Consider the following 16,692-nt stretch of genomic DNA (forward strand, 5'->3'; position numbering starts at 1 on the left):
ACCCATGGCCATGTTCATCCGTTTGGATGAACCACGCAGAGAAAAAAGAGAGATGGGGGGAGGCTTTCGGTTGAGAAGAGAAATAATGAAGCTTAAATTTTTTTTGACTTATATAGTCATCCCACGAAACCCGTTTGTCGACCCGACCCGTGTCACCAAACCCGCTTGTTTTTTTAATAAAAGTGGGTAAATCACTCTTTTGGTCCCCCTATATTTTCAAAGCCTTATATTTTAACCCTAAATCGACATTTAAACCCCAATTTCATTCTAATTTGGTCACTTAATTCGTATTTCTTTTCAATTTACCCCCTGAAATTTCAAATTCTCTTCGAAATACTTTAAATTTTGTCACTCGGTTTTCCTTTTTTATAATTTGGTCCTTTTTCTAAGTTTTAATTTTAATTTTTTTATATTACATTATAATATTTATATATATTTTATAGTATTATTATTATTATTAGTTTTTTATATTTTATTTTTACATACATGTATTATTAGTATTTTATTATTTATTTATTCATTTTATATGTTATATGTTATATTATATATATATTATTTTATTTATTAATATTTTTCTATTTTTATTTATATGTTATATTATATATATATATATATATATATATTATTTTTTTAATATTTTCTATTTTTAGTCCACAAGCTAATATACATATATATATATTTTATCTTCTTTTCCCTCGTTTTTGTTTATTTATTTTATTTCTATTTTTTTATTTATTGATTTATTATTTTCATATTTTATTTATTTATCTTTGTTCTTTATTTATCTTATTCTATTTTGTCTTTATTTTTATTCATTTCAGTTTCACTATCTCCATATTAATTATGTTGTTTGCTTTTTATCTTTATTTTATATGTAGTTATTTATTTATTTTCTCTTCTTTATTTTACTTTCTTTATTTTCAATTTATATTCATCACCTTTGTTTTTCTAACGCTTTTATTGATTCTTTAAGGGTACGTTTTCAAAACGGTTAGATGTAAGTAATTTGGATAGTCATTTTACCTTTTAATTTAAATTTACAAATTTCTTAATTAAAGACAATTGGAAATTACGTAGTACCGAAAGGGCGGTTCAATGGTGTTAATCCTTCATTGACCGTAACCGACTCCCGAGCTAGACACATTTCTGGTAAGACGCATATCAGGTAAGAAATAAGGTATCCGATCAACCCATTTTTTAAAATAAATGATCGGTGACGACTCCTAATTCATTTTTCTAAGTCGAAGCCCAATTCCCAGACTCAACCGAAAGACGGTCCCGACAACTAATGAGGGCAATGGCCCTCCCTAAAATATTAAAAATAATATATATATATATTAAATTTAATTTTATAAAAAAATATATGATAAATTATTGAATTTGGTTATTCGAAAAAATATGTATATTATTTTAAAATTTGGAAACTACCAAAATATCGTTTATTAGAAAGAATTAATATCTATTTATTATTATTATTATTCTTATTATTATTATTATTATTATTTTGTTTTTAAATAAACAAAAATCTATTTTTCTTTGTTATTTTTTTAATTTTAAGATACAAAAAAGTTCTTTGTATTTTTTATATTTGGTTCTACATTTTTTTGAGTTGATAACTTCAATCAAATTATTAAGTATTTTATTTTAATTGAAGACAACTTTTTTAAAATTATTTTCAATTCAATTAATATTTATAATTTTATATATATATATATATATATATATATATATATTATTATGTAGGTTCATGAATTTTCATCTCTAAAAATAAAAAAAACGATGACACAAATTTATGTATACAAATTTAAATTTTATTAAATTTGTATATCATGCGAAATTAGTATGAACTTAAATTAATATATATTTTTAATTATATGCTATAAGTTGCGTGAAATTATGGACAAACACAAAATATTAGATTAATATTGATTCTTTAAATCTTATGTGAACGAATAAATCCTAAATTTTATATTTTTTATTAATATGATATTTTAATATATAATTTATATTAGTAAAAATATTAAAATATTTTAATTATTATTATATATATTTTTTTCAAAATGACTCTCGTTGAGTCCGCCACCACAAACAGAGAACAGGGCGGCAGATTTTATGGCGAGGCTTGGAACAAAATTGGATCAAGGCCTGCACGTGTACTCAACTGTGCAACAATCTGCCCCAAAAACTACTATGCGGCCAGACTTCCAAGGAATAATTATTATAAAGGACAGCTTGGTTTCATTACCCTAAGCATGTGCTTTGTAATTAATCTTCGGGTAAATTATGTTTTTCATCGCTCAACTTTATTTAAGCCTATATTATTATCGAGATACGCACAAATCGTATAATACAATTAAAGGTAAATTATATGTTTAATATTTAAATTATTAATTTTAATTTATTTTAGTATTTAAATTTTTAATTTTTTAAAATCGTAATTAAAGTTTAGTTTTTGTTTCATTTTAGTATCCGTTCAAAATTTAACGTTAAGTTTTTTAAAAAAATTAAAAGTTCATGTACTAAAATAGATCAAAACTGATAGTTTATATATATAATGTGTTAATTTTTTAACAATATGTACTAAATTGAAATAAAAATTAAACGTCAGTTATTATTTAAAAAAATAAAATTTTTAATACTAAAATAAATTAAAATTAATAATTTAAATAATAAAATAAAATTTATTTTTATCGAAAAACTGAATATTACCTTTATCGAATAAAATGAGTTCACTAGAAGGTCATTGTTTTGTTATGATGATAGTTGCCGCGTAGAGCCGCCCCATTTGCCGATGAATCAGTCAACTCAATCCTAACAAAAATATGCTCAGCTGGATCCCATTGCCTAATTCAATTTCAGAGGCCCAACTCCCATCATTTTCTAGTTGCACACAAGTAAAAAATTATATAGAGTTATAGGTACAATAGTTTTATATAAGATTAAAAAAAATACTATCTAAAATATTATAAATAAATATAATATTTTAGGTTATGTGTAATCTAAAATATTAATTTTTTTTATTTTTTCGGATGTAAATCTTCTTCGTAACATTTTAGATTACAATCGAAAATGTTTATTTTTATAATATTTTTAATTCAATTAAAAATGTTAAAAAAATTAACATTTTGTTATATTATTTATAATATTTTAAGTTATATATTTACTTAATTATATATTAAATTGTTATACCCTTTGATCACCCAGAAAGTATATCACATTGTTTGAAGTACTAAAATTCAAAGTCAAATACCTAAGCATTTCAGTATTCTGGAAATCAAAGTCAGAAACATTTGGCAGATGAGACTTTTATTAAACCAGATGGAAATTGTATGTTTTGTCTGACATCTTCCTCTAAGTATCTTATCCATTGGTTCATAGATTCAAACAACGACGTGTCAACCACAGATTCAAGGTTCTTTCTTTTTGGCAACCAACCTCGGCTATAAATACATCTGTCTCCCAACCTTCTCTTCTTGCGTTCCATACACCTTTACAAACCCATTTTCTGTTATTTCCCTACTTCATTCTCATAACAAAACTTGAAGAAAAGAAAAAAGAGTTGATTAAGTAGCAGTCATGGAAGGTTTAATTCCTTATCTGATCCATGCCATGAAGAAAGAAAAACCTACTCACCGTTACCGGTCAATGTCCGTTGGGTCTAGCCGCGGCTACCATTTATTAATGGGTCAGTCACCGGCGGACTCCGTCGAGGGGTCGTTGCATCGGCGGACGAGGTCGGAGTTTCAGCCACCGACGGTGGAGTTTTTCGAGCAAAGGTCGGGTCTTGGTATGGTTAGCCCAAAGGGCAACAACTACGGTTCTTCTTTAAACTACCCTTCAACGGCTGGCGTCGGCGGCTCCAAAGTTGGTTCGTATCAGCGAAACTCAAAGGTGAATAACGTTCTTGTTTCTGATGCTCGACGACGACGATGATCAACTTCGTACAAGAAATTCGAACTGCTTGATTTCAAAGATTTGTTTGTTTCTTTTGTTCTGATTATCAAAGCAAATGATTGTTTTTGTAATTTAATTGTATATTCAAACAGTTTTTACATTATTATGATTTGTGATTAATGTCTGGTTTTGATTTTTTTGGTGATTAATTTTCATTTAGCATCCGAGACTGAAAATTTCTTCTGAAAACCGAAACCAAAGCGTTAGTGTGAAACTAGCATAATTGCGTTTACAAACTCAACAGAAATTGTGAATTTTACGGTGTTTGATTTGTGCTTATTAAAAAAATTTATTGTTCAATTTGACTCGTGATTGTTAAGAAAGTTGTTGTTTGATTTGTTACTAGATTCAACTCTTTAGTTCAAATTAAACATTAATCAAATTGAATTCGAACAGTACGTGAGTTGCTCAACTCATTAAACGCTCTTAATTTCGATTCTAACATGTATTAAATTTTGGTCTTATGTTATTTGAGAAAAAAGAACTTAGATAATAATTTTGGATCAAATATAAATAATAGTAGAAATTAACAAAATGCAATATTATTTATTCTTAGAATAATTTCGAATGTTTACATATCTGACTCATCACAATCAGAATCTGACTTTAATAATAAAAGAAAGTATTGTTCTTTCTTAAATCTCGAGTAGTTATCTCACATTATTAATGGTTGTGAAAGATGGATTAATAAAATTTATGGGATTTTAGTAAAGCAAGGAAGAAGGATACGTGAGGGCCAAATATTAGAACAAAAATCTTCTGCTCCTTTATCATGTCCCTAATTGTGTCCCACCTATCCATTTTTGACATGTGTCTTTTTTTCTTTTCTAACATTTTATTTTAACAGCAGTAAAAGCGTTAACGTTAGTCAAAGTCTACGCATCATCATTTGCGTTTTCTTGTAACTGTAAACAATAAAGAGAGCATCCATCAGAAAAAAAGTAAGCGAAAGAAATGCCAATGGAAATTTGAGATTCTCAGCTCTTTGTACACAAGAAAGGAGAGCATCCATATGAGAATAGCTGTCATCCAGTGAATGATAGAGCTTGAATATCATATTACCAGCTGCATCGCTAGTTAGGTACTAATGTAGAATACAGTCGTCGGATAGAATAAAATCGTAATTGATAATTTGAGAAAATAACAATGAAGATAAATGAGACACAAATTTTACCTGAAAAACCCTTAAATAATATAGGGTAAAATCACGGATATAGGTAGAATAATTTCCCTATGAGAAAATAGGAATTACAACTTCTCCCGATCTAACAAGGAGAAAACAATGACAATATTCTTTTGATAAAAAGTAGAAAACAACTCTTAAGAAAACTCTTTAATTTCTTTAGTATTAGAAGAAAATTGAAATGATTTGGGATGATTTTGAAGCAAAAATGGTTATGTTATTTATAGTTGAAGTTTAAAGACTAATCTTATAAATAGCCTAAAATTTAGGGACTAGTTGGATAATTTTCCCTTACCCATTTTTCAATCAAATCTGCGATAATTTTTGAAAAAATACTCTACAACAATTTAGTGCATTACTGCACTAAAATTGTCTGCCTTTTTTTTACTTTCAACAATCTCTCACTTGAAGATTTGATTGGAACAATCATATCTTTGCTCCATTATTTTTACCTTGTATCATTCATGTTGCTTACGTCTCTAACAGGCCACAAGAGAATCGACATCAAATAAATTTATCAAGATTGATCGTCTTTGTCGTGAAATCTGCTTTGTTGTATTTAGTACGGATTTTCTGTATATATATCGTTTCTTTTTCCACCTTTTCACGAAAGAAATGGTATTGAACTCGTATGTGATTTTTTCTTGAATGAAATGATGGATTCCTTGCTAGATGCAAGGCGTTGTGACTGTCACAAAACAAAATACAAACTCTTGATTGTGCCCGAGCTCTTCTAATAGCATTTTCAACCAAATTGCTTCTTTATTGGCTTCTGTAGCTGTTACGTATTCTGCCTCTTTGTTGTTGATATAACCACAATTGATTGCAGTTTTGAAACCCAACTTACAACTCCACTAGCAACTTTGAACACATATCTTGTAAAAGATTTTCTTTTATCCAAATCCCCTACATATTCAAATCGACATACCCATTAATAAGAAAGTTTGATCATTCGTAACATAATGTAACATTTGAGGTCCCCTTTGATGTATCTCAAGATCCTCTTCACTTCATTCCAATGCTCTTTTCCTGGATTCGTCATGTACCAACTAACCACTCTCACTGCTTGTGCAATGTCTGGTCTTGTGCATATTATAGCGAACATTAAACTTCCCACTACTGATGCATATAGTACTTGAGACATCTTCATACTCTATTCTTCACTTCTAGGACACATACCGGAGGATAGTTTGAAGTTAATAGGAAGAGGGGTAGAAATTGACTTACAATCTTGCATGTTGAATCGAAACAAGATCTTCTTTGAGTAATTCTTTTGTGAATTATAAATCTTCCTATTACTTCTATCTAGGTGAATTTACATCCCTATAATCTTGTTTGCTGGTCCCAAGTCCGTCATTTCAAATTCCCTAGCCACTTGTGCCTTCAAATCTTCAATGTGATTTTTGTTGGGGGCCTGCAACCAACATGTCATCCACATACAACAACAATATAACAAAATCATTATCACCAAACCTCTTGAAGAATCAAATCTCTTATACTAATACATTTGCACCTGCTTTAGACCGTATATAGATTTGTTCAACCTGCAAAATAAGTTCTTCTTTTCTTTTTCTTCAAAACCTTTAGGTTGGAATATGTAAATCTTCTCTTTAAGATATTTATAAAGAAAATTTATTTTAACATCTAGTTGCTCTAGATGTAAGTTCAATGTAGCACACATTGCCAAGACTACTTGAACCATTGTTAGTCGAACCACATGAGAAAAGATTTCATTGAAATCAATACCTTGTTTTTGAGCATATTTGTTGAAAACATTTTTGATGTTTCGATATAACAAATTAAGTATAAATGAATTTTAAGATTTTACAAATGATTTTCTAAGTATATTCGATTTAATTAATCGAATATCAAAATATTACTCTAAGTCTTTCAAGATCAATTTCAAACCTTACTAAATGTGTAAAATTGTGTTTTATACTTAAACTATTTTTGAAACAATTTTCACAAAGTATTTTGAATCAAAATCAAGCCTAAAATCAATTTTTCAAAGTGATGCACCGATGCACCAATCCATGCATCGATGCACCATGGAATTAATTGAACATCGAATGCATTTTATGCATCGATGCACATACCATGCATCGATGCACTCAGTGCATTTGATGCATCGATGCACAAGCCATGCATCGATGCACTCTGGCTATTTTGAAATATCGAATGCATTTTATGCATCGATGCACACTTGGTGCACCGATGAACTAAGTGTCCAACGGTCAAAATATTTGAATTTTACACTTGATGCACCGATGCACCATGGGTATGCATCGATGCACAAACGCTCCCAACTGATTTTATTAATTGTTTTCACACTTAAACGGCTCTATTGACTCCACTAACCATCCTCAACTTTCAAAATCATTTGAAGGAGTATTTAAACAAGTCTAGAAGCCATTGATCAACAATAAGAAAGAAGAAATCATAGAGAAACAAGAGAGAAGGCATCAAACATCAAGTTTGTGCAATTCAAGCCAAATTTCCTTTCAATATTCTTTTTTCTTTCAAAAACACAATTTGTGCTCATTTGTAATTATCTTTGAGTGTTCTTATCTTGTTCTAGAATTGTGAAAACATATTGCCTTGTGAGTTTTTCCTTGTAAGTTTGCAAATTTGTGTATTTCTCTTTAAAAAATAGTGTGCTCAAGAATTGGGGTATAATTCTTGAGAGAGTTGTAAGGTTACTCTTTGTCCTCAAAAGAAAGAACAAATTAGTGAATTTGTTGGAAAATCCTTAGTGTGGATAGCTAAGGTATTGGACGTAGACTTTGGTTGAGAAAGTCGAACCACTTTAAATCGCTATGCAACTTCTTTCATTTTCTGCAAAAAGCTTCTACCAAATTTTAAATTGCCAATTCACCCCCTCTTGGCCGATTCCATCGATCGATTAACTCAACAATTGATATCAGAGCTTCACTCATTTGAAGGTTTAACCGCCGCTTGAGTAGATTCAGGAAGAGTTAAATCGATAAAGATGGTGTCCACTTCCGGTTCATTCTCCATGGAAGAATCCAGACCAATTGACGTGCCTCCACACTTCAACGGAACAAATTATCGTCATTGGAAGAGGTTTATGATGATATTTATCCAAGCATTTGATATGGATGCTAATCGAGAAAGGGTATTCCTCTCCTACGAAAAAGGCAAAGAAGTGAAGTGATCAAGAACGGAAGAAAGCTTAACAAAACACAAAGGCTATGCACATGTTATGTTGTGCAATTGATCCTAATGTATATAAAGGAGTTTCTTCTTGTTCAAGTACCAAGGTAATGTGGGATAAGCTTGAGGAGATCTATGGAGACAAGGAAGAAGAAGAACCAATAAAGGTGATGTCTCTATTAGCTCTCATATAGCCAAATGTATCTTCTAACTCAAATAAATTAAATTCAAAATCTTTTAATGAGTTACAAGATGCTTATGATGAATTATTTTCGAAGTTTGAGACCATGAACTCCAAATATAGGAATTTGATTTTTAAATTTATAGCTAAAAATGATCTTCTTTTTGAAAGTTAAAACAGACTTGGAAAAACAAAATGAAATGTTGAAAAATGAGTCAGAGCTTTCAAAAATAAAATCTGAAAACTTTGAAGAAAAAGGAATTTTCAAATTAAACGAACTTCTTCTAGAAACGAAAATGGATTTTGAAAATCAAAATAAACTCTTGAAGAATTATTTAGAGCTTTCAAAAATGAAAGTTGAAAGTATTGAAAAATAAAATTTTGATTTGAAAGTTAAGCTTGAATGTTTAACAAAAGAAAAGGAGATCATTTTAAATAATTCATCTAGTTCAATAATGAAAATATGTTCACATTGTCATTATCATGGTCATAAGGAACATACTTGTCCTTTAAAGAAAGGTAAAAGATTTAAAATTAGACAAGTATGGGTTCCAAAAGGAACAAGGGGCGTTGAAACTAACATTCACGGATCCAAAGCAATTTGGATACCAAAATCTACTTAAATGACTCTTTTAGGTGTGTGGGAGCAATGGTGATGAACATGATGATATTCAAAATGCTCTAGCCACATATGAAAAAAGAATGGGTAACCTCTAAACTTAATTTAATTATTTTATTTGGTTGCTCATTTAGTTTATGCATGCATGAGGTTTTAAATGTTGAATAATTCTAAATGATTATGTTTTATCTCATGTATGTTGAAAAATATTGTATGATGAATATAGTAATTTTTAGTAATGTTTTATAAACTCTAGTTCATCATATTAATTTTTGGTCAAAATTGTTTTTAAAATGTAATTGATATCGATTTTTCAAGAACTTTGGTTTTGCAAAATTTTGACTTTAAATTTTTCTTAATGTTTATGCATAGATTTTTGTTTAAATATTATAAAGTTTTAATGCATAACATTTTTAAAAACTTTATGCATGTGTTCTTAATCTCGATAATCAATATTGCATAATGTTTTGCATGTGAATGGATTAAAGCATAATCTAGTTAGGTGAATTTGACAAAAGATACAATGTCTTATTTTTAAAATTAAGTGTTTGCAAATTGATTGACATTGTATCTACTTTGATTATGCTTGTTGGTCATAGAATAGGAAACATATACATGGTGCATTTAGACTCTATTGATATGACTAATTTATGCCTAGTTGCTAAGGATGAGCATGATAGTTTGTTATGACATAGGAGACTAGGACATGCTAGTATGAGCGTTTTGCAACGACTAATTCAAGGTGATTTAGTTCGAGGGTTGCCTAAACTAAAATTTGATAATTATAAAATCTATGATGCTTGTGCTAAAGGAAAACAGAAGCGAGTTTCTTTTAAATCCATTAACGATGTATCAACTAGTAGAGTATTACAATTGATCCACTTAGATCTTTTTGGGCCATCTAGAACTACTAGCTTGGGTGGAAAACAATATGCATTTGTCTTGGTAGATGACTATTCTAGATATACTTGGGTTCTATTCTTAAGTACTAAAGATGAAGCATTAGAAAAATTCATCACGTTTTCAAAAGTAATCCAAAACGAAAAAGGTTACTCTATAACTAGCGTTAGGAGGAATAATAGAACTGAATTTGAAAATCTTGGATTTACTGAATTTTGTAATTCAAATGGTATTAGCCATAATTTTTCAGCACCTAGAACCCCTCAACAAAATGGAGTTGTTGAGAGGAAAAATCGAACTTTAGAAGAAATGGCTAGAACCATGCTTTGTGAAAACAATTTGCCAAAATATTTTTGGGCGGAAGCCACAAATACTGCTTGTTATATTATTAATCGAGTAATGATTAGGCCTATTTTAAAGAAAACTCCATATGAACTTTTTAAAAATAAAAAGCATAACATTAGTTATTTTCATCCTTTTTGATGTAAATGTTTTGTTTTAAACAACAGTAAACAAAACTTTGGCAAATTTGATGCTAAAAGTGATGAAGAAATTTTTCTGGGTTATTCCTTAAATTCTAAAGCTTATCGAGTATTTAATAAAAGAACTTTAGTTGTAGAAGAGTCTATACATGTTGTTTTCAACGATAATCCCCTTCCGAGGAAGGATTCTTGTTTGAATGATGATGTAGGTATTATAAATATAAATGACGTTAAACATGACGTTGGAGAACCATCATCAAAGAAAGAAACGAAATATGAGGAAACTCAAGATCCACTCGAGAATCCAACAATTGAAGAAAGGGAAGTATCTTACCCAAGAGAGTACAACTATGTCAAGGATGGTGAGATTATAGGTGATCCATCCAAAGGGGTAACAACTCGATCTTCTCTTAGAAATATTTATAATTATGTTGTATTTATCTCATGCATAGAGCCTAAGAATATTAAAGAAGCATTAAATGATGAACACTGGATTATGGCTATACAAGAAGAGTTAAATTAATTCGAGAGAAGTAAAGTATGGACATTAGTTGAAATGCCTAGTAATAAATCTGTTGTAGGTACTAGATGGTTATTTAGGAATAAGCTTGATGAAAGTGGTAATATAGTGAGAAACAAGGCTAGACTTGTTGCTCAAGGCTATACTCAAGAAGAAGGCATAGACTATGATGAAACATACGCTCCCGTAGCTAGGATGGAAGCAATTAGAATGTTATTAGCATTTGCATGTTTTCATGAATTTAAATTATACCAAATGGATGTTAAAAGTGCATTTTTAAATGGTTTTATAAAGGAAGAAGTGTATGTGGAACAACCTCCAGGTTTTGAAGATTTAAAATTTCCAAATCATGTTTTTAAATTGACAAAAGCGCTTTATGGTTTAAAACAAGCTCCTAGAGCTTGGTATGAAATATTGTCAAATTTTTTTAATTGAAAAAGGGTTTTCAAAGGGGAAGGTTGACACTACATTCTTTTTAAAGCATAAAGGTAAAGATTTATTAGTAGTTCAAATTTATGTTGATGATATAATATTTGGTTCTACTAATGATGTTCTTTGCCAAGAATTTTCTAAGCTAATGCAAATTGAATTTGAGATGAGCATGATGGGGGAACTCTCATTTTTCTTGGGACTCCAAATCAAGCAAAGAAAAGATGGCATCTTCATTAATCAAGCTAAGTATGTCAAAGATATGCTCAAGAAGTTTGGACTGAAAAATGGGAAACCTCACGACACTCCAATGAGCTCATCAACAAAGCTTGACATAGATGAATGAGGTAAATGTGTGGATATTAAATTATATAGGTCAATGATTGTTTGTTTGCTTTATCTAACTGCAAGTAGACTAGACATTATGTTTAGTGTTTGCTTATGTGCTAGATTTCAATCATGCCCTAAGGAATCACATTTACTAGCTGTTAAGAGAATCTTTAGATACCTAAAAGACACTCCTCGTTTAGGACTTTGGTATCCTAGAGACTTTAGCTTTAGCTTGCATGCCTTTTCTGATGCAGATTATGGATGATGCAAATTAGATAGGAAAAGCACCTCCGATACTTGCCAATTCCTTGGAAATATGTTGATTTCTTGGTTTTCAAAGAAACAAAATTGTGTTGCATTATCTACCATTGAAGCGGAATACATTTCAACCGGTAGCTGTTGTGCACAAGTTTTATGGATGAAACAACAACTTTTTGATTATGGAATTGAAGTAGGTACCATTCCTATCAAGTGTGACAATACTAGTGCTATTTGTCTCACTAAAAATCCCATCCAACACTCTAGAACTAAGCACATTGAAATAAGACATCACTTCATTAGAGACCATGTCGCTAAGGAAGATATATTTCTAGAATTTGTTGATACTTTGCACCAATTAGCGGATATCTTTACAAAACCTTTAGACAAAGAAAGATTTTGGACACTTAGGAGAGAATTATGTTTAACTTACCTATCTTCACTTAGTGTTTAAAATAATTTTAGCACTTTCAAGAATAAATGAAAAATGCTTATAATAATAATTTTTTATTGCATTATTTGCTATTAGTTAGAGGGAGTTTATGTTATTTGGTGAAAATTAATTTTATGTTCAAATGTAGTTTAAGGATTAATTTGATTGATTGAACATTATTAATTTTTAATATATGAGTTGCCAATACCACTAGAGCTAATTAATTTAGCATTTTGAGTGTTTAAAACGGATTTTTGACATTTTTGTGCTTAGTGCATCGATAAACTTAACAGTGCATCGATGCATCCCTTTGAATGTGCATCGATACACCATGAAGGTGCACCAATGCACGCCTTGAATGTGCATCGATGCACAAGGCCATGCATCGATGCATCCGTCAGGTTTTGGTTAAAAACCCTGATTTTCCTTCATTCTCTCAAAACCCTTCTCCCTCTTCATACAGTCGTTCATCCCTCTCTCTCTCTAAATCCTCCTTTTGCTCGAAATCAACAAATTTTTGTCAGAATTTTCAAGTTTTTCATCTCCTAATCCTGTTTTAATCATCAAATCGTGTAAAACAACATCACATTCCCTCAAATTCAAAAAATTTTCAAGGTAATGTTTCAAAAACTCTATTTTATTGATTTTTGATCTTAGAACTAGTTTAGATTAGTTATAGAATAAACATTATATCGGGCATTGATTGTTTGATGATTACAAACTAGTTTTTACAACTAATTTCATCAAAAACTCACAAAATTTTCAATAAATTTGTGAATTTTCGAAATAATAAAAAAATTCTAAAATCTAAATTTAATTTCTAAATTTAATGTTTTTGATTCAATTATGTTATTTTCATGAAAAACTATACATATTATAATTTTCAAACATTGTTTTCTAAATAGTTTTTCAAAACTATGCCCATTAGGATTTGATTTAGAGAACCTTGAATTATTGTAGACTCAATTGAGTTTTGGGATTGATTAAATTGCATACATGTGTTTAAATTTGCAGGTTATATTCCCTACTCCAATTCCTAAACCATGTATAATCCCAAACGACCTAGGACTTCATCTAGTCGTTCAACCCGTTCTCCAAATCTCATTCCTCCTCCACCAAATAGTCTTATAGGACTCTGTTTTAACATGCCTGAACGTCGTAGAGACGACTTGTTCCATAGGTACATGGAGTCTTTCCAATCCTATAGAATCCAGGAAGAGCGTATTCCTTCTCTTCAAGCCATGATAGATATTGACTTCGAATACCTTCCCATTCTTAAAACTTGGAAGTTTGATAAACTATTTCGTCTCAAACCTATCGTTTATCATCAGTTAGTCCGCATTTTCTACTTCAATGCGGTATGCATTCAAAACCAAACTCAATGTGGAACTATAGCAATTAAATCCTATCTTTTAGGCCAATATATTACTATTGACCCTGAGACTGTAGCTTTCCGTTTTGGGTTAGATGACGATGGTATTTATAATGAGAATGAAACTGTGGATTATCCCTATGTTCTAAACGCTAGTGTTAGTACTCTACGATCTCATCATGATCGTTTTCTTCATTTGATAATCTCTTGGTGGTTTAGACCATCCGGAGGTAGGTACTCCACTCTTCGTGCTAGGGATTTATGGTAGATGCACTGTCTCAAAAATAAAAACAAAATAAATCTGCCCCACATTATTTTTAGTCAACTAGTGGATGTCATAAACATTGTTCATTCAAAACATGTTTGAAACATTAGTTTATGGATGTCTTCTTAGTAACTTGTTTATCAAACTAGGTCTAAACGTCTCTCTCAACAATCATATTCCTCTCTAAAACCCAATCAATCTCATCTCATTGAAGAAAGCCGATTGTAAACAAGACGAGGAAACTGGTCAATGGGTCTTTCGACCCTCTAAGCAAACTCCGGGAGCTAGTTCTTCACGAGCTACTCCTAGTTCTTCTCGTCCTTCTCCGGCTCCTGCTGCAGACGATGATCCAAAACTTCAGTAGCTCATGCAAGATATCGATGAAGAAGTTCCTGACGATGTTCCTCCGGCACCGAAACCAGCACGACAAGAAGATTAAACGCCACCATATTTTCGATCTTTCTTAGAGTCATTTGATCTGAGGTTTGCTTCCATGGAGTCTCATATTATTGAGTTTCAGCGGGAGATGCGCGAACGCATGGACGCTCTCACTCTTGAAGTTCGAGCTCATTATCCTCCTCCTCCTGACCCTCCGATGGATTAGACCTTTTTCCATGCTTTCTTAGTTTTAAAACTTGGATTGATATATGTTTTGATGTTTCTGGATTAATTTGGATGTTTAAATTTGTTGGTTGTTGGATGATTTTATTTGTTGCTTTATGAATTTTGAACTTATTATATATATATATATTTGGGTTGATTTTATCTTTATTATTTTGAGCTTAATGTTTATTAATTTTTGCATCATATTAGTTCATTATGACCAATTATGCCATTTCACATTTTGTATATGAATATTGAATTATGAAACTAATGGCTAACCTCTCTCTTGATTTTTGAACATAGCAGCTTAAACAACAACAACAACAACAAAACCCAATTCCCATATGCAATGGGGTAAGGGGGAGGTAGGGTAGTAGGCTGCCCCCAACGCCAGGTTGAGAGTAGCTTCCGTGGAAGACCTCCGGCAGTCAGAAAATTAAAAATATAGATAAGATGCAATGCATGTATAAATAAATACATAAATACATAGTTGTACAGTATTCATCTGCAGTCATTAATATCATTAATGTTATATGCGCGTCTGTAATGGGCAGTAATCTTTGTATATGGACAGAAACATAAGACCCGACTAAATTCAAAAGTGGAGAGAATGATACACAGAATTCAAACGATAGCAAGGCCAGTTCTAAGCCTTCAAAAATACCAATAATAGAAACGGATAAAAAGTAGAAGTTATGTAAATTACTACAAAGGCAGTAAAAGAAGACAGAGATGATATACCCTAGAGATGTGACCCACACTACTCGACTATCCTAGTCTTAAGTCTCCATACTTTCCTATCAGAGGTCATGTCCTCGGTAAGGGCTAAATCCATCAAATCAGATCTCAAGCAGTCTTCCCACTTCCGCCTTGGTCGTCCTCTCCTTCTGGCACCGTCGACTGTAATCGACTCTACCCTCCTGACCACATCAGATGGTAGTCGCCTAAGGACATGCCCAAACCACCGTAGTCTTCATTCCCTCAATTTCTCGGAAACAGGCACCACCCCCAAGGACATCCTAATAGCAGAGTTTGTTGTCATATCCCACAGAGTCCTACCGCATGTCCACCGAAGCATTCTCATTTCTGCGGCCTCTATCCTCCTTACATGATCCTTCTTGGTTGCCCAACATTCTGATCCATACAATAGTGCTGGTCTTATTGCCATTCTATAAAATTTTCCCTTAAGTTTTAGAGGCACCTTCTTGTCACACAAAACTCCAGTAGCGGCCCTCCACTTTAGCCATCCCGCCTTTATACGGTGTATAACGTCATCATCTACACCCCCATCTTTATGTATCATAGACCCTAGGTACTTGAAACAATCCTTTGAGGGGAGAACGTGTCCTTCTATGCAAACTTCTACATCGTCTTCGTTTTGGTCCCTACTGAAGTTTGAACATAAATACTCTGTCTTATCAATATTGATCCTTAAACCTTTTTCTTCCAAAGCAGTCTTCCAGGTAGCCAGTCTACTATTCAACTCAGATTTTGTTTCAGCCACTAGGACAATGTCGTCAGCGAAAAGCATACACCATGGTACACCGTCTGGTGTCGCACAAAAGATGTTGTCCATAATCAATTGGCTATTTTTTTTAAAACCTTGTTTAAATTGATTTTTGAGTCTTTTTGATTTAACAAAAAGGGGGAGAAGTGTTAAGTGTTAAAATGTTTTTAAAGGGGAGAAGTGTTAGAGTAAGGGGGAGTAAAATTTGAAAATTTGATTTCAAAAATTATTTTCAAAGAAAATCTTAAAATTACACAAATGTTTTGTTATATCAAAAAAGGGGAGATTGTTGAAAATATTTTTGATGTTTCGATATAACAAATTAAGTATAAATGAATTTTAAGATTTTACAAATGATTTTCTAAATATATTCGATTTAATTAATCGAATATCAACATATTACTCCAAGTCTTTCAAGATCAATTTCAAACCTTACTAAATGTGTAAAATTGTGTTTTATACTTAAACTATTTTTGAAACAA

At 31.2% G+C, this 16,692-nt stretch overlaps 1 protein-coding gene across 1 annotated transcript; it reads left to right on the forward strand.

Annotated features, from left to right (window-relative positions):
- Nucleotides 1–3,493: 3,493 nt before the first annotated feature.
- On the forward strand, nucleotides 3,494–3,962 carry LOC120204924. Its single transcript, XM_039204913.1, has one exon. The coding sequence runs from the start codon at nucleotides 3,577–3,579 to the stop codon at nucleotides 3,931–3,933; it is 357 nt and encodes a 118-aa protein (XP_039060844.1). The 5' UTR covers nucleotides 3,494–3,576; the 3' UTR covers nucleotides 3,934–3,962.
- Nucleotides 3,963–16,692: the final 12,730 nt, after the last annotated feature.

This window comes from Hibiscus syriacus, unplaced genomic scaffold (assembly GCF_006381635.1).
Source record: "Hibiscus syriacus cultivar Baekdansim isolate YM2019G1 unplaced genomic scaffold, ASM638163v2 tig00011761_pilon, whole genome shotgun sequence".
In the NCBI taxonomy this organism is placed as follows: Eukaryota; Viridiplantae; Streptophyta; class Magnoliopsida; order Malvales; family Malvaceae; genus Hibiscus; species Hibiscus syriacus.

Coding starts and splice junctions, on each gene's coding strand:
- LOC120204924 (XM_039204913.1), top strand. CDS start 3,577: ATGGAAGGTTTAATTCCTTATCTGATCCATGCCATGAAGAAAGAAAAA.